The sequence below is a fragment of the Magallana gigas genome, chromosome 9, assembly GCF_963853765.1.
Source record: "Magallana gigas chromosome 9, xbMagGiga1.1, whole genome shotgun sequence".
In the NCBI taxonomy this organism is placed as follows: domain Eukaryota; kingdom Metazoa; phylum Mollusca; class Bivalvia; order Ostreida; family Ostreidae; genus Magallana; species Magallana gigas.
In genome coordinates, this window is record NC_088861.1 from 18419516 (window position 1) to 18443931 (window position 24416).

At 32.5% G+C, this 24416-nt stretch overlaps 1 protein-coding gene and 1 long non-coding RNA gene across 2 annotated transcripts; both read right to left on the reverse strand.

Annotated features, from left to right (window-relative positions):
- Nucleotides 1–5843: 5843 nt before the first annotated feature.
- LOC105328222 (uncharacterized) lies at nt 5844–14931 on the reverse strand. Its single transcript, XR_010709281.1, has 3 exons — nt 14712–14931; nt 6498–6762; nt 5844–6169 (listed from the first exon to the last, which is right to left on the reverse strand). It is a non-coding gene; the product is annotated as an uncharacterized lncRNA (long non-coding RNA).
- A 4432-nt stretch (nt 14932–19363) lies between these two features.
- Nucleotides 19364–23824, reverse strand: LOC105328223 (uncharacterized protein DDB_G0271670). The gene is made up of 4 exons (XM_034477774.2): nt 23671–23824; nt 21689–21945; nt 20017–21177; nt 19364–19714 (listed from the first exon to the last, which is right to left on the reverse strand). Exons 2-4 carry the CDS (start codon nt 21885–21887, stop codon nt 19500–19502), a joined length of 1575 nt encoding a protein of 524 aa, XP_034333665.2. The 5' UTR covers nt 21888–21945; nt 23671–23824; the 3' UTR covers nt 19364–19499.
- Between the last annotated feature and the right edge of the window lie 592 nt (nt 23825–24416).

Consider the following 24416-nt stretch of genomic DNA (forward strand, 5'->3'; position numbering starts at 1 on the left):
CAGCATTTTTACTATTTATGAATTTGATTTACGGAGCACCTATTCATATTTCCACGACGTCATGTGACGTCAAGCAACTGAAGGGCAAACCTGTCTCGCTTTTTCAAAGGAAACACTTTTCAGTTCCACACACTTTTTATGCCGTTAACCCATTCTTAAAATGTAACTTTATTCCATTATTTGTTAAGGTTTTGTATTATGTCTTTTAGTGGTATTTCTTAGATCATTTAGGTCCGAAAATCTCTGTCAAAGTCTTCATAAAGCCAAATTCATAGGTGCAAGATCCTGGTTGAATTTAGGGGCTTTTGTGGGTTGCAGTCGGATCTCAAAATATCAGTAAAAAATGTACATCTGATTCCATTTGTAAACCATTGTCCTAGACATATATGGGACATCTCTAACAACATCTAAGAGTTCAGCTGTATTGAAAACAGCAGGAATTTTCAAAAAATTCTACATTTATTATTTGTTTTATATGGTTTGCTTTGACATTTGGTTTCCATTTCCATTTTAAAATGTTTTAATGTGTTATTATGTATCAGACTATATTATCCAGCATGTTTTCCATGTATGTATGTTCATGATAGTTACAGACTTTTAAGAAAAGAAATCTGTTAAATATCAAAAAAAAAAATTAATAGAAAGGAACAAAAATTATAAGATATCTTTATTTATTGGAAACATTTTTCACAACACCCTTTTTAGCTTTTTTAAATTTTGAATTTTTTGAGGATATCTACCTGTCTAAAGTACGTGTATGTTTTGGTATAACTTGATTTGTATCAATTATTTTCAAGGAATAGGATTTTTAATTATTTTATGACTTCATATGTGTATGAGATTGTTACGTAATACTGTGGTATAATCAATATTTTTTAACGCAAATGTTTGTGGATTTTGATATTTGAGTTGGTTCATGACAAAATGAATCACAACATATCATTTATATCGACATGGCCAAAACATTTGGGGTTTTATATAATTTTTCAATTCACGAACATTGACGTAAATGAATAAAATGAAACACATTACTGTTGTTTGATCATGTGATGTACATTTAATACCTATACATCTAATTAAAATATATAAGAAATATGAGAAATTTCGTACTTTGTTCTCTTATTTGTAGAGTTAAAAGGGCTTACAAATATGATTTTTGTTTGTATCCAAAGTCATTGAATTTAATGGATGTACATGAATGGGAAAAAGTTATTCATATCAGCATACCCCAGACCGATAATATCGCCCTAAATCTCTTTCCAATGGCATTTCTCTTTAACACGTTGTACCTTCAAAATTTTAAGTTCTTTAATTAGTTTGCAAAAAGAAAACAGTTTTTGTTGCATTCTATATACTCATCATCGCTAGCCAAGGGTTTCTGATCCGCACCGCTTGATCAGAAACCCTTGGCTGGCGAAGATGCTATATACTTCGCCAAAAATAGTCATCACTTTGAAGAAATCATCCACATTAATAGATTATGAAAATCAAACAAATACATAAAATATTGATTACACAGCGATTTCTTTAAAAGTTTTATATCTTTATGAGAAGTAGCGGGTTTGAAGTAGTAAAATTACAGAAAACATATAAGAGTTATTCGTGTAGTGCAATTACAATATCTTCTTAGTCCTTTTAAAAAAACAAAAAAGCATTTTGCTCCATAAATCTGCATCATTGAATCAACTGTCAATGAATTTGAGAAATTTTGAATGATCAGTATCATTAAGAAGCACATAATTCAGAGGGATTACTAGTTACAGTTTTCGATGTACATTTAGGTATGAGGGGGTCTGCAAAATCTACTGATGTCTCTCTGTGACAAAATACATGTCTAGAGAAAGGTGATCTTCCATTAAAACTCACGTGACTGCAAATTTATTTGCAAACAACATTTTAGCAATATATATGAAATAAATGCATAATCGTTATGTCATACATATATTTTGATAAGTCGATTAAATAGATAGAAGATTAACTGATTAAATCTATTTAATATGTATAGAAGATACAATCAAATTAGAGATCATAATTATATAAATATGCCAACAATACAATTAAAAAAAAGAAAATACGTAAAAATAAGTAGAAATTGGTTTAATTTGGTAATTACTTTAGATATACACGATAAGAGAGATGGTATGTGGTTAACGTTGCAGTGTAACGCCACAATTAGATTATGGTGGTTTTAATTCTACATGTCCGAATTTAAAGCTGACTGTATGTTATTTATTGTCATTAAAGGGGCATGGTCACGATTTTGGTCAAACATTATTTATCCGATTTTGATGGAGCTTACAATTCTTTGCTATATAAACAAAGCTTTTGTTTACATTTTGAATGTTGAAGTGAAAATTCCAGTTTTAGACCTGAAATGATTGTGTTAAACGTTAGAAACTGTTTATTTATGCTTAAAATGAAAAAGAAGATAGACAAATCAGCTTGAAAAAGATTTTTTACTGGTATATTGAACCTACGTAAACGAAAACAGGACACGAGTCTTGTTTACATGACAAAGAATTGTGAGCCTTGGATCTGGCTCAAAACTCTACGCCTGACTCTCAAATTTAAAATGATCATTAGAAATACATTTCTAAAGCATTGTAAATAATAAAAACAGTAAAATTGAATTTGACAAAAATCGTGACCATGCCCCTTTAACTTGTGATTTGAAAGTACTCTGTAAATCAAAAGTATGTAATATACATATGTTTTAGACATGTTTTATTGTTATTACCGGGTATATACTAAAAGGAATAACCAGTTCATAAAACTTCTTTTTTTTCAACATTATAAGAGTTGATCATTGATAGATAAAACGAGAAAATATTTATTTACAAAAACTAAATCAATTGAAGCTTATATTTCAGAGAGAAACGGCTGACTTTTATTATTTTGATATTTTTTCCTGTTCACTGTCAAGGTCTTTTATGTTTAACAATCATCAATTTATTTCTCTATTTGTATAGTGTTTTGTGTTTAAAATATACTATTGAACAAATCCCTTGTCATTAAAAAAATAATGTAATTCATTATCATAAACTTTATAAGAACTTTAATTTGTGTTCTGTAATTTCAAAGTCTGTGATTAACATCTAATTATCCTAAAAACTATGTTCGTAGAAACTTGATATATAAACACACATCGTAAATAGGATTTCTTTTATCATTTCGTCAATATGCTCTTATTTCATAATTTTTATTTTAAAATGGTGAAATTCACTACATATATATTCTACAAAACCGTATATTAGGTGCTAACATTTGTTTTGTACATTGTGATACTTTTTATTGTCTAGCAAACAATTACAATTAAACTTTTATATCTTTTTTGTACAAATAGTTTGTAGTGTACTGATGTGCATTTATATGATTGAAATCAATATCTAGTAATTGATCAGTTTTGTTGCTACTTGCTATTTCTAATTAACAAAAAAGGAGTATAAAAGATAATCGAAGAATGAGTTTTATACAAATCAAGATAGAAATTTGGACATACTAGAACTATAGAAAATCATACATTATAGCTATAACGACATGATTTTTTTCTTATTTATAAGAAGTATTCAAATTAACTAAGCGGACTCTGGAATTATAATTGAAGTTCATCTCACTCTAACTTTAGCTCTCGCCAGTACATTTAGACTGAAACTAAGAAGTTATTTAGAAACAATAGAAATTGTTCGGCTCAATTTTCATTAATTTTGTGGAATTCTTCATACACGTATTTAAATATCCAACGAATTATAAAAATAGAATTAATTTAGTTATCATACAAGTTTTTTCACATAAATTTGTTCGAATAAATTACCTTATTTGTAATGGATTCCAAAGCTTCACAAAAGTCCTTACGAACAGAGATATATAGCAGGTTCCAATAAATGTTCTACCAAACCTCTCTCTTCACTCCTTACTAAACTTCTTGTAGTAGTGAAGGAGAAACTTCAAGAGTATTGTACCACAATTTACTCCAGAAGTGGTTTGAATCAAATACTAACGCTATGTATTTTTGAGATGGTGGACAGTTTGTTTTTGTCATTTTTTTTTTCATCTATTTAAAAAATGCAAACTTTGCGAAAATTGGCATCCCAAATTTCAATCCATAAAAAAGAAATTCAAACATTCGAATGGCCATAATGTAGTGTATGCATTTGAAATTAGTGGCGGTATAGTCTTGAGAGGTCCTACCTCATTTTACATTTTAAATGAGGGATGGGTTGTTATCCAAAAAGATTTTAACCTCTTTGTGTACGTCGAGTATACACCCGCATGAAATCATAATAATGCAAAAATGCAACGCTGATGAAGTATCTCCAACTAGTTCTTAAAATTCATGATAATCATGAAAAATTCTCTGTTATTCTTTTTTAAGTGTTACTAAAATGTATCATATGTACATGTACCTTACTATTATTTAAATACATGCATTGTTTTTTAATTACAAAAAAACAGCCTATGCCATAAGATGTATGTCTTGTGCCAAAAAGAATGATAGTCAAAAGAACAATTCTAAATTTGAAAAGATATTATTCAATATGGGCTTTTACTCATTTATGCCATCTGATTTTCCCATCCTCTTTGTATACAGACTTTCATCCTTTTTTTAAAATAATTTTAGAGAATCTCCACCTGTCATTGGATAATATATGCTGGTTTCTTAATCATTATTAAACATCACACAAGGGTTCTTTTTAGTTTAATAAAATTTCTCTTATATATTTGATTTAAAGATAAAAGTAAATGGTCGCAATATTACTTGCCAGATTACTTGCGTTCGCTCGTCAATTGGTCCTGGTATATATGCTGGTCGTGAAAGTTACGGTCGGTTGAGTTCCGATCGATGCATTTAAATTGCACAAACTTCTAAATATATAAACTACACTTTGAGGTAATATGAAAAAAGGAAATAAAGAAACTACGATCAATATAAATAAAAAAGTGCACATTTTCTTCAAAAGAACCGCCAAAGAATCCGCATTATTATGCAGATAATGATATTTTTTCTTCGCGTCCACATCGAACAAGTGTTTTCAACTGCTGGCTTCTTGTTCATTATTTAACATCACAAAAGGGTTCTTTTAAGATTAACAAAATCTCTCTCTTAAATGTCTGACTTACAGACGAACTTATTTGGTCGCCATATTATTTTCGATTCTTCATAAAAAATGTATAACGTCTGCATCATATTGTAAAGATAACCCTGGTTGTATTCCCTTTTTATTGATACGCACACAGGTGCCAAGCCTGTTTTGGTATTGATTTTAATGTAACCATATTCATTTATGGTTACATTAAAATTAATGTCAAAACAGGCTTAGCTCATGTGATTACACATGCATGTCTTGTGTAGTTTTTATAGTTTGCAGTGTGCAGTTGAAGCGTTGTCAGTGCATAAGAAGAAAAAGGGAGAGAACAGAGCCCCACATTTTCAGTTAAGTTACAAAAGGTAAAAAAAAATGTACCATTTTTGGTGTTTTTATCTATCGGAATAAATCTAAAGTTTTGAAAATCATCTTGCCTGCGCTCCCAATTAGAAAATGGTTAACCAAACATCTCCAAACATCTTTGCCTTTCACGTTATAGTTCGTTATATAGTTATATATCGGCCTTTCCTAACCTTCACTATTGGTAGATGCTTACCAACATGTGATTACTGACTGCAAGCACACGTTACGCATTTTGTTTTTCCTTTATTGAAATATACACTGAAGTTTTTCTGATTTGATTAAATTTCATAATTTCAGTAATAATATTCTTTTTCTTGTCACTAAATGTCATGATAATCGGATGGCAACATCGTTCCCAGATGTATATGGATTTTTTCTATAATACTTTTCGATACGTTCCAATCTTTTCTTTGATATAGCATATTTAGTATTTATACCTATTTTTGAAAATTTCAAAGATATATCTTTATCCTGAGTTTCTAAGTAATAATGAAACTTTTTTCCGTTAAGAAGGTCAAAATCAATGCGTGCACATAATTCCACAGCAGCCTCTATGAATCTGGTAAAGCCGTACTTTTCCCCTGCCAATATGTAGTCAAGCAGTGTACTGACGGTTAGCCTTTTGTCTGGTTTACACATTGCAATCATGAGGTCTTCACAGTTTGTCACCAGAGTTGACTCGTACTCGTGTGCTATTGGTAGTACCTGCAGTACATTTTCCGCTTAAAAAAAGAAATGTTTAAGCTGACATTTCTATCATGTGAACCTTTGCACGTGTATTTGTAATTTTTTTGTTTTTTTAAGTTCCTTAATATCATAATTATTCTTTTGATTAAGTTAGTTCTCTTGGCGTTTCACTTTAAATGCTGTAAATATGTTTTCTCAAAAAGCTCTTTGAATGATTTCTTATTCAAAACATTTGTTAAAATCAATTTTGTCGTAAACTTTCTCATAAAGAGATAGTACGACACATTGTTTTGTTTTGCAGACGTGTCATCTGATTTCTCTCTTAAAATAAGTATATTAAGGTACAAACGAAATCTTAGATACCTTTTACGGGGTGTTTCATTTTAGGATAGAAACAACTTAAAAATTCAACAACATCTTCTGCTTTCTTGTCCTCCATTGGAATCTCTTTTGCAGTACTTTCCCTGAACTGACTTTTAAACATGGTTTCAAATACAGGTGAATGCTCAGAAAGGACTGATTTATTGACATGGATCTTCTGACCCTCTACCACCAGAGTAACGTCAGTTTCTGGGAAAGCTAGATTTTCTGTCAGCTTGGTCTTTTCACTCTCCATCCTTTGACGTGCCTTTGAGTATAACAATATATTTACATTCAGTGTATATTACCAATTAATCTGCGACGTTCAATTTTCTATGAAAATACTTTTCTAATTCGAGCAGCATTTTTCTAATTCGAGCAGAAATATAAACGTCTTCGCGTGTTTTGAGTGTATTTATTTTTGTAAGATTAGATGAAACGCTCAATCTTACATTACCAATTTGATATGTACTTTGAAATATAATCATTAAATTACATGTATATCTACCCCTTAGTAAAAAAAAATTCTCTCTAAAGTTTCTGGCACTATATCTTTAGTCGCGGAAGCGAACTTGATAACATGTTAATATGGATGTTCAATGTATGTTTCATACCCCTGACTGGGAGCGTATATAATGGCTTTACAACGACAATACACATATATTTCATACAAATGGACATCAGTTTGAATATACATATAAAAATTTAATGCTTAAATGAAGGAAACAAAATATGTGAACCGAAACGTCATTTATACACACATTTTTATACAAGAATCAGAAAATATTCAACTTTAGATACGCTATGTAAATGTTCGAATAGAAATAACAAGTTTTTGTTTCATTCTATGAAAAATATTTTACAAAATATTCTATCCTTATTAGTATTGATATTAATTATATACCATACCAATCACGTTTTATTAAAGTTCATTTTTCTTACCTTTTTGGATTAACCTAAAGTAAACAGTATGTTTTTGAATGAAAGGAGCTTTAATACATTTACCACCGTGTTTCTTTTAAATGTGAAATCTCTTAAAAATGGATGATGAGTTCCTAACAAAACACAAATAGTATAATCGATAAAAATAAACAACATGTCAGTTCAGGCTAATTTTAAGAAAAAAAATTAAAAGGCGACAAAGGACAACCAAAAATCTTAAATTGAAATCAAAGTACATCAATCAATTCAATTTTTAAATATAGCCATTCTCTTCAAAATGAGGGTAAAATCTGAAAATGTTTTATTTTTCCTACGTGTGGTAGGTAAATTATCGAACCAGTACCAAATTCGAGCTTACCCACATTTTCTTTTAAAGTTTGTCCCAAGTTGTTGTTTCCATCACTGTTTTGTGATTTTTTATAGCGAGCGAAGCGAGCTCTAAGAACCAGCGTGCCCGGGGAAAATAACCAGCTAAACCTACAGTTCATCAAACAAATTTTTTTGTCTACGTCCCATAATGCTCTCTAATGTTTTCACCCGTGGTGCAATGCCAAAAATGGCCGACTTTTAACTCATAGTAGCGAGCGCAGCTCGCCGGCGCGCAGCGCCAGAGCGAAGCGAGCTCTACCGGCAAGGCGTGTGTGAATAGAAAATTCGGACTAGTCGCACATTCATTCAACGGATTTTTTTGGCGTCAGTAAATCGGACCAGTAATGCATTGTTTTAATCGTCCCAGTAGTTCTCTGTAATCATGGCAATTTTTATCACTTCACACTCTCACGATAATCAACAAGACAATAAAAACAATAACGATGTATACGACATACAGTCAGTGCTACCTCTAAGGTTCACCTCAGTACACTCTCAATCAAAAACAATCGAGTGACGTCACAAAGGTTTACACATTGATCCGATAGATTTTTTTCGGCGTCAGTAAATTTTGACCCACAATTCATAGTACCAATGGTTTCCAACCTCACGTTCTCACGAGAATCAAAGTAATGAAAACTTTTAAGAAGCATATAAGATGTGTAATTTTAAGAACATCGTGCTTTTTAAGTAAATAAAACAGTATACTTCGCATACTTTTATTTCTCAGGGGAGTTTTGAAGAGTCAGGCGACACTTAACCAACGTCAGCTTTGACGTCACAATAAGCACTGATAAGGGGAAATTACTCTAATTGAAGTTATTGTAATCCTCTCAAAATCTTGCAAAGGCTAAGCTAAAGAACATCTGAAGATTAGAGACATTTCTTCAGATACAGGAAACAGTTGTAAATTGCACTCATTTGGATGAATGCTCACATTTATTTTATTCACTAATATGTTTTACGGTGCGACCGTTGGGGCGAGCGCAGCAAGTGATCAAATAATGAATTATGATAAATCAATAAAAATAAAAGTATCAACATAACGTAAATGGATTTGAATGCAAAATAAAATATAAACATGCCTATTTTTTCTAGTAAATTTTCATTATTCATAATTTATAAGATTGTTTATTTATTTAAATAGAATTTATCTCAGATACAATGTTGTTGAATAATAAAGATTTTAACATAATGTTTATTGCAGTTTATTTCCTCTTTTCTTGGCAGCAGACATTTTTCTTAAACTTACATATTAAAAATTGACTTATCATATAGTCCCCCCCCCCCCCCCCCGTTTAAAAAAAATTAATTTACGTATTAAAAAAATTTGCTGATCATATAAGAAAAACGGTTTTGGACCCCCCCCCCCTCCCGGGAGGATGTAATAAATGTGAAAATAAAGATACCATTGAGCAGTTAAAGAGCTAAATGCATACTACGCACTCACCATTCCTCACCCAGATTAGAATTTCCCTGATTTTGAGAATTTCTTTTTCATTTTGCTTGTAAATATTTTTTGAATGATGCTGCCGCGCCCCTTTTAAAAAACGTTCCTGGAAATTAATTACTGTAAATATATAGTGAATAAAATAAATGTGAGCATTCATCCAAATGAGAGCAAGTTACAACTGTTTCCTATTTAAAATAAAAAAAAAAGATGTCCCCATTCGTTAGCTTTGCAAGATTTTGAGAAGATTTTGGTATTTATATTTCAGCAGATTTACAATAACTACTTAGAGTAATTTCCCCTTATTGTGACGTCAAAGTTCACGTCGGTCAAATGCCGTCTGTCTCTTTGAAAAAACCCTGGAAAAAAAACTAAATGAAATATACTGTTTTGTTTACTTAAAAAGCATGATATTCTTGAAATTACACAATTTATCTGTTTCTCAAAAGTTTTACTTTGATTCATTTCTCGCGAGAAGGAATCAAGTCTAGTGAGATCGTCCGACATTGATAAATTGCATTGTGGGTCGAAATTTACTGACTCCGAAAAATTCTGTGGGATCAATGTGCAAGAAATCCATTGTGACGTCACTCGAAGGAACGACAACTCTGTTAGTCTTATGTAATGGAATTATTTTATTTACAATGCATGATGTACATAGTCTTTTATCTTGTTCTCGTGAGAGTGTGAAATGGGAAACCATATTTACAGGGAATTACTGGGACGATTAAAACAAGGCATTACTGGTCCGATTTACTGACACCAAAAAAATCCGTTGAATGAATGTGCAACTAGTCCGAATTTTCTATTCACACACGCCTTGCCGGTAGAGCTCGCTTCGCGCCGGCGCTGCGCGCTGGCGAGCTGCGCTCGCTACTATGAGTTAAAAGTCGCTCGCTATAATTACGGTAATTTCCTGAAACGTACACGTACAATATAGCATCGCCCTTTTTTAAAAGGGAGTGGGTGGGTGGGTGGATGGCAGCCTCATCCAAAAAATCTTTGCAAGCAAAAAGAGAAAAAATCATGAAAATTCTAATCCTTCCGACAGCTCTTTAGCAGTTCAATGGTTTCTTTATTTTCACTTCGGGGAATCCATTTATTACATGCGGGGGGGGGGGGGGGGGCACCATGTTCTTTTAATATGATAAGCAAATATTTTTAAGCGTAAATTATAAAAAAAAAAATAAACATTAATTTTTTTTTTTAAAGTGGAGGGGGCAAATACATAATAAGTCGATTTTCTATGTGTAAATTGAAAAAAAAAATATTTTTTTCACGTGGGGGGGGGGGGGGGGGGGCTCTATGATGAGTCCAGTTTTATATGTAGGTTTAGGAAAAAAATGTCTACTGCAAAAAAAGGGGGGGATGAACTGACGTTACAATCACTTTATAAGAGGAGATACAGTGCAATGAATATTTATATATTAAAATCTATTATTTAACAACATTGTATCTGAGATTAAACTACTGTGCATGTTCTACTTCTAAATAAATAGATTATAACAAATCTTATAAACTATGAATAATGAAAATTTACTGAAAAATAGGTACCGGTATGTTTTGTTTTTTTTGCATTCAAATTTTACGAAGTTAATTTTATTTTTATTGATTTATTATAATTGATTGTTTGATCACATGCTGTGCTCGCCCCAACGGTCGCACCGTAAAACATATTCTTTTACGGTGTCTTAAAGTTTGAAGACACGTTTTGAGTACTTCATATGCTTTGGAGAGACTCAAAAGATTTGTTTCAAGCTTCCATACCTTCGTATTGAGTCGAGAATAATTTAATTCTGGTTGTAACGCGCTTTCTGATTGGCTAAAAAAAATATTTTATATCGTATAAAGAATGTTGCCTACGTCATAGTAAGACTAACGACAAAAACGTATTAAACCCTTGACGTTACGTTTGAATTTTGTACAAATGTACGTCATTTTAAAGGTCAAATGACCGTTTTATCTACAATGAAGAGTAAAAAAAAATTAAATTATAAGCAATGAATTGAAACAGTTTACGCTTTTTTATAAACCGCTTCGCGGTTTATAAAGCGTAAACTGCCCCAAACCATTTTATATCGTATAAAACAAATAAATATTGAATTCATTCCTTAATAATTTAATTCTGGTTGTAACGCGCTTTCTGATTGGCTAAAAAAATTATTTTATATCGTATAAAGAATGTTGCCTACGTCATAGTAAGACTAACGTCAAAAACGTATCCATACGCCTGACGTTACGTTTGAATTTTGTACAATTTTACGACGTTTTAAAGGTCAAATGACCGTTTTTATCTACAATGAAGAGTAAAAAAATTAAATTAAAAGTCATGGATGACGTCACAGTGCCTTCACGCTATATTTCCCGCGATAAATTTAGAGGTGGATCAAACATCTGTAATGAGTGTACGAGCTATTTCAGTTTAGACTGTGATACCTGCTTCATTGACATATGATTTGTTTTTTAAAAAATTTTATATAGAGATTATATAAATATATACTTGCAAGAGCCATACTTTAGTGTCATATCGATCCAGTTTTACGCTAATTGTGCATGCATGTACAGTAGGCAGGTAAGTATATGAGTAGGAAGGAAATAAACAATAGGACATTTTGAACTAAATAAAAAGGAATAAAATGAAAAAATAAACAGTTAAAAAATTTATGCAGATATTGCATATAGTCAAACCTTGAAATTTAAAAGTGGGAAATTACACACCTACAAACAGGGACCGGTCTCTCTCTCTCTCTCTCTCTCTCTCTCTCTCTCTCTCTCTCTCTCTCTCTCTCTCTCTTGGGGTAGGGGGTTGCTCTGTATGTATCATAACCAATAGATAAGAACCTTTGACATACTTATTGTAGAGCAATACTCTCTAAAAAATTCCTTGACGTTCGTTGATACCATAACAACACTAAAGGTTGACAATGATGTAAGGTATATGTAGGCTAATTCTTGCTGCGCTCGCCAGAACGGTAGCACCGTAAAACATATTTTAAAAAAAACACATACCCGTGAAAAAAGTACAGTTGAAATCGACGAAATGGAAAATATCCAAAATATCTTCATTGACAAATTATCCCTTTTCACCCATTAAAGTTTATTGAAACGAAAACAAATTTCTTACGGAGATTTATAATGGCTTTTCTCCATTCGGAAGTACTCGGGACACCTCGCGCAGGTCGAAGATATCTAGGTCTATTGAACGGACCGCTAGGTCTCAGATTTGAAGTTGGAAATATTAAACTAAAGACTTATTACATTGACATAATTTGTTAATTTCAAGCGGAAATATCAATGTTAAGATTCATTATAACTTAAAGGTTGAGTATAATATCACTATATAAATAGATTTCGTGTTTGTTACAAAGTGCATGGTAACTAAGGTGGCCATCTTGAATTCGATGCTTAGCATAAAATATTTAGGCTACGAATATCTACCTAGCGGCTAGGCTAGCTTACCGTTCAACAACGTAGCCCTACCTAGCCGCTACGATCTTAAGGTGTCATAACAGTATTTCACTGAAGGTTCACGTCAAAACATGGCTGAGCCAAAATAATTCCCGAATTTTCCTTTGAATTCGGGGCGGTTCCGCTCGAGACAGGAGCTGATTTTTGGTATGAGATGAAAAACAATGTGTAAGAGGTCTAACTATCCCAGTTTTGTAATAATGCGAGGTCATTTGAATTTTTGATGCGCGTTGTTTCTGGAGGGGGGTGAAAAGTCCCGGGCTTGATTTTCAAGCACATGTGTAACTTCGATGTAAACAAAGTCGCACGCCTTGCTGGATGCACGTGTGTATTTTGCTAGAAACTTGTAAATGAAGCGTTGTTTAAAAAGATGTCAAGAGGATTTTTTCCAGAAGTTCGTTTTGAATTTTTAATCTGTATGTAAAGTTGTGCAATTTTGGTAAGAATATATAGTAGAATTTAATACTGTAGTGCAACCTGCATTAAACGCAGCCCTGGGCTGCGTTCAAGATCGTAGCTGCTACGTTTATTTCCACTTGCAATTAACAAATTTTGTCGATGTAATAAGTCTTTAGTTGAATATTTCCAACTTCAAATCTGAGACCTAGCGGCTAACCTAGCGATCCGTTCAATAGACCTAAATATCTACGACCTAGCGGCTTGGCTAGCTGCTACGATCTTGAACGCAGCTCTGGGCTTAATTATGGCTGATGCAATGCAAAATCCCCATAGACTTTCTATTTCGGGATGTGTATTGAAAAATGAAGCGGTAGAGGGGGCGTTTCAAAACAGATAATCTGGACATTTTTCATATTAGTGGATGAACGTAGTTTAAGAACAAAGGTATTTATTATTATCGAAATATCAAGCGAAAATTGGCGGAAGCAAAAACTCGGGACAGAGTTTAATTTAAGGTAGTCCTATACTCGGCACTAAATGGGCTCAATCATTAAAAGCTTAGCTTTAAATGATAGATATACATTCTAGCAATACATATACAAAAGAAAATATGTATGTTTACATGCTAGTTTGTTTGTTATCACCTCTCAGACGGGTGTACTCCCTTGCGAAAATTATTGACAATTATGAAATTTGCCAGACGTCCGTTTTTCCTAAAAATAATTACCAATTTTGGGAAAATTAGAACTGAACATACAAAATAGAGTATAAATATTTATTTAAGCCATATCTCATCAATAATTTTGCGCAAATTTTTGTAAGTAAGTACGCTTTATGGACCTGATGTATCAAAATAGAATACAAAAAATGCAATGCTAGTATCGCGTTTGGTAATTTTTTTACTATTTTATGGACTCAAACTTAAATTCATGGTGTTTATTCTATAGATTGACATCTTAGAAAAAAGATTTGGTAAAATAAATTATATGTTGACGGATTACTTTTCACGCTATAAGCTCTAAACCAAGTAGACCCTGACGAAAAAATCCGTAAAAATCACATTTTGCTACAGTTTTCTGCCTAGATCTGTCAACAATGTTAGATATCATTTAAAAATTAATTAATTGACGATTGATTAAATTCAAAATAGCTTCTGTCTCTAAATTTAAACCGGTTTCAGTAAAAGAAAAAGAAAAATTCGGGGGGGGGGGTCAAAACAAAGAAGATATAAGCATACTTGAGATCCTGGTTAATCAGAAACTTCGTTTTTCATTTTACTTTAACCGAATCGAGTTTCTCAACATTAATCATTTCTATCTCTCATAGAATACATATATTACCGTTCTAATTGCTTATTATTGCCATTGTTTACAACAGCGATGTAGAGCAAAATCAATACCGGGTATCAATAACGCTCTGTAAAAGTCGAACCAATATTGTAAAATCCGTATTATGACGTAGTGCGATACTCGGACTACTTTAATTAAAAAAAACATTGAGAATATGTTTTATGCAATTTCAACTTTACTTTAAACTTATGAACGTTACAAATCTAGTAAGCATATGTTTTAAACATCAACGTTACTTACAAATTTGACACAAATCAATCATGCATTCGATGTTTTACACAGTTTTGATGATGATAGTCAAAAGTCAGAGTCTAAAGGCAGCTCCCTGCACACCATGTGACCATCACTGTGACGTCACTCACAAAGTGAAAGTAAAAGGATGTAAACATTGCATTGCTAAAGTAGCCTGGTTAAGATCTAAGCAGGGAGCTGCCGAAAGTTGAATCTTAAAGTCAACAGCTTCTATTTTCAGTTTTGCGCGAAAGGAAATTATAATTGCGAAACCGAAAGAACCGAGATATGAATTTCCGGCTTATACAATTAAAAATAAAGATGATTTAGCAATCAACAGAAAATAAGAAAATTAATCATTGTAATATGATTGTTATTAAAAATCAGTAAACTACGGATATCAGAAAAGTTTAAACGAGTTCACTCTAAGTCTTGGTAAATAGCATCAGTTTATTTTTACATTCAGTGTATATTTCCCCTTATGTTTACAACGAAAATCTGCGACGTTAATTTCCAATCAATACTTTTTGCAAATCCATTCGCCATGAGCACAAATATAAACGATGTCACGTGTTTTGAGTTTATTTATTTTAGCAAGGTTAAAATAAACGTTCAATTTTATATAATCAATTTGATATGTACTTTTGAAATATAATCATTAAATTATATCTATTCCTTAATAAACAAAAAATTCTCTACAAAGTTTCTTGCGCTATTTTTTATAGTCGTGGACGAGAACTAAATATTATGTTAATATATATGGCTGCATGTTCCATGTTTCCCATGAGATTTCCTCTGATTGTGAATATGATTAAGTTGGGGAATAGCTTGGTAGGATGCCACTCGGCTTTCTACTGGTTGCTAATGGAAAACAAACTTAATATAAAAATTACTATTGAGTATAGTATTTCAAGGCTTATTTCAGTGAAACTATAATTATATCATATGGTTTTATTTATCTCTGAAATGACGTTCTGAATTGTAATGCGCAAGGTCATAATAAACGCATGACACAACGTTGCATCACCGTTTTGTCTTTTAAAAAAACCCCAATAAATTCGGATCATTAAAGGGGCTGTCTCAAAAGCTCCAATATATAAATCAAATCGTATAAGATGAATAGAACAAACTACTGACAAACAAGTTGAAATAACAGGACTATCAACAGTCTCGTTTGAAGTCATCTTTTCGTAAGTTCTATTGTCATTAGTTTACAACGACCTTGTCAGCTAATACAATCTTCCACTGGGTCGCATGCTGACTGACGTTTTTCATACTAATTGTTCGACTATAATTAATCACCTAATGGTCTACGGACTTTTCGTTTTTCCCTATTACACCAAGGAGCACACGGCGGGTGTGACCGGTCAGTAGAGGATGCTTACTCCTCCTAGGCACCTGATCCTACATGTCCAGATGTCCGTGATTGCTCTGCTCTGGACTATTGATTGAATACCTAATGGTCTACGAATTTTTCTTCGTTTTTCTCGATCATGATATATTCCCCACATTACGACATTTCCCCCGATAATGACATTTTTACCGATAAGACAAAGAGCACACGGCGGGTGTGACCGTTCAGCAGAGGGTGCTTACTCCTCCTAGGCTCCTGATCCTACAACTTTAACAATCTTATTGGTATATAGTGTGTTTAGAACTTTAACAATTTTATTTTATTTTGACAACTCAAATAAACAACATCCTTATTTAAGGTTTTTATATACAGAACGTGTCAGATATAGCAAATATCATATGTTATATGTTAGTTGTTATCATTTCGTTAATTTTTTTAACAGTTTTAAACGAAGAAGTAGCTTACACAGCATCGATTGTTTAGATTACTGACATTGATGACATGGACCCAAAATTTGACTCTGATTAATTTATTTTTAATATTACCGAGGTAAGAACAAAGTGAAACTAGTTTTAATTAATAACATGAAAACAATGTATGCTTCTTTATCTGGATTATCCTTCGTATAACCAAACTTGGTTCCAAGAAGAACAATGGTATTGACAATATTCCCTTGTGACCCGTCCACCAATACACGCCACAGACAGAGATACAGGGGATGGTAGACAGGAAGTATACTATAGATTTTAAGGTCTGTAAAGAGATATACTTTGGATATCACATGTTGGCAATATTTGAGATTTTTTAAACCTCTTATTTGATTGCAGTTTTCTTGCATGTCAACATAGTTATGTTGCATGTTGACAAAACTATCTTGCATGTCAACATCTTTATCTTGTATGTCGACATAATTAATAGAAAAATAACTTGCACACAAGGGGCAAATATATGCCACCATGGTGGCGTATCTCGGCCCCTTGTGTGCAAGTTATTTTTCTATCAAATATGTCGAAATGCAAGATGAATATGTTGACATGCAAGATAATTATGTCAACATGCAACATAACTATGTTGACATGCAAGAAAATTGCAATCAACAATGACATCCAAGATGCGAGATGCTACCTTTTTATGTCGATATGCAACTTATTTATGTTAACATGCAAGATAAATATGCTGACAGGTAACCGATTTGTGTCAAAATGCAACTTATTCATGTCGACATGCAACTTATTGATGTCAAAATGCAACTTACTTATGTTGACATGCGAGATAAATATGTTGACATGCAACTTCGTTATGTTTACATGCGAGATAAATATGTTGACATGCAACTTATAAGTTGTATGTCAACATAACTAAGTTGCATGTCGACATAAATATGTTGCATGTCAACAAATTTATCCTGAATGTCGACAGAAATAAGTTGCATGTCGACATAAATAAGTTGCATGTCGACATAAAGAATTAAGTTGCAGTTTAACATCAATAAGTTGCATGTTGACATCAATAGGAAGCGTATCTAGCATCTTGGATGTCACATGTTGGCGATATTTGAGATTTTTTAAACCTCTTTTTTGATTGCAGTTTTTTTTTGCATGTCAACATAGTTACGTTGCATGTTGACAAAACTATCTTGCATGTCAACATCTTTATCTTGCATGTCGACATAATTAATAGAAAAAAAAACTTGCACACAAGGGGCAGATATATGCCACCATAGTAGAATTGTATGCAATAAACTCTAAAACATGGGACATTCAGGAGTAGATGTAAATATTACAAGAACGAAAAAGTGAAAGATATAAATTGTATGTACATGTATAAAGAAATTTATTCAATAGTATTGTTTTTTTCAGTGTTCAGCTATGCGCCTTCGCTGATGGTACCTACATCTCGGAATACTAGTGTTATTTGATTATATATACGGATTTAATATAGTTTTTTCTTAGTTTTTATCGATAGTTTTATCGGTTTTTCCCTTAATTTATGACAGATGTGATGTTATATTTATCAATTTAAAACCAGTAGTGTAATGGTTCAATAATTCCAATATGCCAGGTCTAATTTTAGAAAAAATGTAACTCTTGTTCAAACATAAAGGTAAGCAACATAATGGATAAATGTGTTGACAAAAACCATGGAACTTAATGTATATAAATGTGTGTAAAAAATTTTAAAGAGTTTCTAAGGGCATTTGTGTGTTTGTAATTAATTATTTTTAGTATTTTTATTTTCAGATGACAAAAATACTAGTGGTTGCTTTGCAATCAACGATATATTAGGAAACATTTCAGTGACTTGTTCACTTGATAGAGAGCACAATAACTATTATAAGCTTATTTTAAAGGTATATTAAAAAGAGGATGATAAAAAGGAAATTACTCAGTATAGCAGATTGAATTATAACATGTGTTGATGCAATTAAATAATTATAAAATTCATTCAAACTGTTCTCAGTATATAAGCACTTAACTAGTGTTCTTGAGAATAACCAACACATTACAATTATGCTGTAATAGTCAAGAAATATATCTGCATAGGAATAATCATAAAAAACCACAAACTTACCGTGATCAGAGTGAACAGAGTGAATTAACCACCTGATTACTTTTTTAACTCAAAAAATATATGTAGTGTTTTGTAAATTTTATTGCAATGTGTTTGTTATCAATCTTTAATCGCTTATATTACTACTACGAATAAATGGAAATGATAAGCGATATAACTTTGATTGCAAGAGATACATCTATATTTATAGAGTAAAGAATGTCAACGAAATCTTTGTTTGGATATTGACATCAATGAAGACTTTAGAATACTAGTATAGCAAACGCTTTTGTATTTATGTTCGTCCGAGATGTTTTAAAACAATCTGTGAATATTTTGTCGAATGTCACAGATTTATTTTTTAATCTTTTTTTTCTCAAAATAAGGCATCCCTATTTTTTAAATACGATAAAGTTAAATGTTTCTGCTCGAAAACTATTCTATGAAATGTGATTAAAAGCTTTCAGTTTTATCAGTTTCATTTATCATACTTGTTGTTTTAAAAAGAGATACTAGTAGTTATTTTGTAGACTGTTAGGTAAACTACTCTTCAAAACTGAAGTCGATTGATAACCTAGACACGCGATGCAACAGGGCGATGAGCATTATAGTGACAATCAAAACAATATTTGATATTAGCGAAATAATATTCTTTTAGGAGATCAGCGTCGAACAATTGTGTTTTATTGTCAGTGATGCACGTGAAAGTCGTAATAAAAAGTAAGTTATGCAATTCTACAAAAACAAAAACAGTAAAAGATGTAAATACTTTTAACACTTGGTGCGAGAAAAAACGAAATACCATGCAATAACATGTTTACATGAACATTAAAACGCAATTTTCATTATTGCTCACGATTTTTTAACATGTCTTTAAATATCATGAATATCCCTCAGTTGTACATGCCATTTACAAGATAATCAATGCGAGAATAATGTCTCCGTTGCCAAGATTCAAACAATTTCTTGCCAAAAATGGCTACAATCGCAAGTACAAAAAAGAATCCAAAACACACCAAGGCTATCAGTCCACCGACCACGGCGGAGGATGGAGCCGTCTGTTCCTCTACGTTGTCAAGGCGACTGTTCGTAACGTTTTTCGTAACACCTGAAAAATTACATTTCAAATAAAATCTTTTTTTGTGCGTCTTTCTCGTACATATCTTAATTTCTCTTTTAATATCTCTGAAGACTTCAAGAAATAAACGGTTTATTTTGTTTTGTTTTGGGTTTTTTAAAATTTATCTTATCATTTCGAAATGAATTTAATAAAAAAATTCACAGAATATAAACTTATAGATGAAAAGCTGAACACACCTTTGTGTTTCATCGTCTTTTACAACTATTATGAAAAAAAGAATTTGCTTTCCGTACAGCAATCGATATAAAATCAAAGCGATCAAAAGTTACCTTCCGTAATATTATGTTGCTTTGTATTGTTTGATTTCATGTTGGTCACATCTGTGGATGTATTCATTAAATGCAGTCCAGACGAATTCGTCGAAATGGTCGATATTGTTGTTGCTAGCTTTATTGTTGATGTCGTTGTCATGGATGATGATGATGTTAATGGTGGTGGTTGTGGTGGTGGTGATGATGACGATGTTGTTGTTAGTGATGGTGGTGGAGTTTTTGATGATGATGATGATGATGATGGTGGTGGTTGTGGTGATGATGATGATGATGATGATGTTGTTGTTGTTGTTGTTGTTAGTGATGGTGGTGGAGTTTTTGATGATGATGATGATGATGGTGGTGATGATGATGATGATGATGATGATGATGATGATGATGATGATGATGGAGTTGAGGAAGAAAGTAATCTAACAAACGGTTGTGTTGTTGTTGGAGGGGGTTTGATTTGGAGATTATTGACTTCAATGGAAGGCTCTGTGATATTTAAGAGTCGACTTATATCCTCCTCCGACAGCAATTTTGACATTGTTAAATTGGTTTCTTGAGCAGCCTCCTCGGTATTGGAATCATTGCTTGGATTGTTGGGATCATCAACATTGATTGAAGTAGTTTGGTTTTGTACGTTGATATTAGAAGCATTTTGTTCCTGTACATAACCAACATCTGTTGGAGGTGTCAACGACTTTTGAGCTGTTGAGTTTAATAAACTACTTTTGGTTGTTGTCAAAAATAAAGTTGACGAAAGAGAAGGTGTTGTTGTTGTTGATGTTTTGTGACCATTTGATGAAGGCGAAGCAACTGTTGATGACGCATTTGTCAACGATGACGCCAAAGTCCCTGCTTTTGTTAGCCTTGCATTCTGTGCTACAGTTGTCGTTGTTGTCGTTGTTGTTGCTGTTTGTGATGCAACAGCAGAAGGTGCTGGCAAAGCAGCGCTTCCTTGTTTGTCTGTAGCACTGGGTAACGGTGTAGCGGTAGTTTTAGCAGCTGTTGTCACATTCTGTGCAGTGTCATCGTGGTTTTTATCGATGATATAAGCCACCTTGTCGTCTTTATCCTCAAATACACATTTCTGATCCGGCGAACATGTCAAAAGGACGCAGTTCGTGCTCGATTCATTTATCTTTGCATCATATATCACCACGGTACATGCGTCTGAAGGTAAAATAATTTAAGAAGGCATGATCTTATCTCAAAATAATTTCATTTTATGAAGTAACATATGTGGGTTTTTTATGCTAATATTTTTCTTATCATTCACTTACGCATCAATATAGGATTTACACATGAACTGATTAAGAATAATACCTCAACATTATAATGATTTACTTTTACCATTTTCCCATTACTATGATATTACAATTAAAATATTCAAGAGTACGTGTAATTCTTTTTTACAATTGACATAAAATCAAATGCCTTTTAATTACATATATCATAATATGAAGTAATAGAATATAATGTGTAAAATCTATGATTGATTGCACAATAATGCAATTTCAAAAACCAGTAGGAACAATCACAATTTTCTAAATATTTTAGGAATTTGCTAACACAGTCCATCGATCCATGCATTGCTATTTTTTCTATGAACGTGCGCCCCCTTAGTGTCTTCGAATAACGAAAATCATACGCCAAAAGTTTTCCTTAAAACGAGAGTTCTTACCATTTAGACAACACGCTTTCTGGCAGTCTTCCTGGCTACTAACTTGAGTCTCTGACAGGTACCTTGGGTCGTGGTCATTTTTCATTTGGTCCACGTTGACCCATTGGTTATTCAGAGTGTCTGTGACGTCACAATGATTGGCCATTGCAAGGCTGATGAAGGCGGTAACGGCCAATATGACACCGTATAGTGACGTCATAATGTTAAATGCGGTGTTGGCATTTGATTAATTTCTAACTTGAAACTTTATCTTACTCCTGTTAAAATGTAAAAATAATGTAATGTAAAGATAAAATAATAAATTTCATTAACATATAACATTAACTATACTGTGTAGAAACAAAATCAATACTTGGGGCAAACACAAAACAATTCAAGTAAACAAACCTTATCTGAAAAATATGCCTTTCTATAATTTATAGCGAACATATGTGCAGGAAATCACAAAGCATAAAATTGATTGAATAGCCAGAGCTACTTAAAAAACCTTAAAACATAATCTCGCTGTCATTAAATGTAAAGAAAAGGGGAAATCAATGAAAGTCGATAGATGTCAGATTATGAAGATACACGATGGGGCTTTCATGTTGATAAGAGAGAAATGACTCAGATACATTTACATTTGTACGGGATAACATATAATGCACATTTCACATTTCTATTATTTACTGTCGCTATATTCGAAAATATGGGTAGCTAATAGTTGGCCGAAAATAGTTCTCGCTTCGCGCTTATGTTTGCCGGGGGGAGGGGGGGGGGGGGGTAATGGCCTTGATGGTGCCCGTTGTCCGCAACAATTTTTTTTTTTTGGCAATACCGTATTAAATTGTAGCAAAGTTTTATGACATTGTCATATTATATGTTGACATATATATCAATACATGATTGTTTTACTTTGCCGACATTAAAGGGACTAGGTCTTGAGGAAACGTGACTGCAGAACTTCGGGTAATGAAGGTAGCGATCATTGCAGAAAAAAATTACATAACCATCTAACGCGGGTTATGTATTTTTTCTGCAATGTCGCTTCCTTCATATCCCGAATGAATCACCAAAGAAAGCATTTTATTGTTTAAGTATGCCACACGTTAGCAGCAAAATTTGCCGCAAATTAGCAGCAGGGTTTCCATATTTGGAAAATGAAATGTTTGTTGCAAACTTGCAACAAACATCAGTTGCATAGTAAAACTTTAACTCTAAGCTTCCTGCATACTTGCAGCTAACGTGAAGACTTTGTCATGTTGTAAATTTTGAAAGTTGTAAATTTTGAAAGTTGTAAATTTTGTATTTACTGCCACCCGGTAAATTCAAAATTTACAATATGACAACTTTGTGAAGGATGTCTACATTCTCTATCTTCATTATCGAAAGTTTGCAGACAACTTACATCAAATATTTGCAGAAGAGCTAGTTTTAGTAACGGAAGCCTTGCACAAAAATATGTGAGAGATCTGTTTATTTTTAAAAAAGATATAAAAAAAATCAACGTTATTTCCTGACATCAAAAATCGTTTTATGATCTTAAGGGTTCTTAATTTTCTTATTAGAAAATCATTTTTTTAATCAAATGCATGTACACTTGTTCCCCATATCTAAATATCAGAAAATGAATTTGTGATGTCCAAAAAATGCCTTATTTGAGATCAGAAAATAATTTCCCGTCGAAAGTTTATGACATTCAATAAAAATATTTAAAAACATGTAAAGGTTTTGTGTGCTTTTTAATGCAAATGGCTATGCTCAGATAAAATTCCGTGATCACTGTGACGTTTAAGTTATGATATCTAAATATGGAGAAAATATACAACATCTTGCAATTTCTATTACGCATTTTTTTTAGTAATCATTTCATGTGTTGCACACACAACAGAGAGAGAGAGAGAGAGAGAGAGAGAGAGAGAGAGAGAGAGAGAGAGAGAGAGAGAGAGCTTCTATTATAAAATCATATTTAAATGAACAGAAATAAACACATTCATACTCACCATTTGCTGTCTGTCCTTTTAGTATGATAGGCAAGTTATCGACTGAAACATATACTACATATCTAAATATATAAAGCAATCGAGCATACATGTATTGAGCGGTGGGACACGAGAATAATACTGAGGCAATATAGCACAGCTGTTACCGAGCTCAGAGAAAGACCAACTCCAGGTGATGCACAATAGCCAGTTATTGGGGGTCTTCAGATAAAAATCTGATTTAGTTTTTTCTTTCTGTACAAAGCTCTTGGCCTTGTGCATGTAATTAAGACTTAATGTTTGAAATGAGTCATACGTGAGGTAAATATGCTTATATGGATGTCCAATAGTCAATTCTAGATGAAAAAAAATGAATAAATTCTGAAATTGTTGTCCTTTTTTTATTGCGTAGTCAATATGGACTTCGCAATGTAAATTGCGGGTTCTATTGATCATTTTAGGTACGTTGATTTTTATTTTAGATATCATCTTTAATAGTTGCACGATTGGTTGATAGCGATTAATGGTTTTGATGCAACGTCAAATGAAACCTTCAACGCTTGATTAATATTTTTACTGTGCAGATGCATTCTTCATCATATCTTTTTAATTCCTCCAGATTTTCTTAATTTATCGTCCGATAACCCCGGCAGGGCAAATGTCAGTTGATCAAAGCACAGAGATGCCTCTCACAACTCATATTTGTTGAACTATAATTTATACTGGGTAATGCAATATTCAGTGCAATTTTCATAGATAAAGTAATT

Excerpts from the sequence above, each read along its gene's own strand:
- LOC105328223 (XM_034477774.2), bottom strand. The coding sequence starts at position 21,887 with ATGACGTCACTATACGGTGTCATATTGGCCGTTACCGCCTTCATCAGC. Across the intron at positions 21,178-21,688 it reads GAAAGCGTGTTGTCTAAATG|ACGCATGTACCGTGGTGATA; the intron begins GTAAGAACTCTC and ends TTTTACCTTCAG. Across the intron at positions 19,715-20,016 it reads GCAACATAATATTACGGAAG|GTGTTACGAAAAACGTTACG; the intron begins GTAACTTTTGAT and ends GTAATTTTTCAG.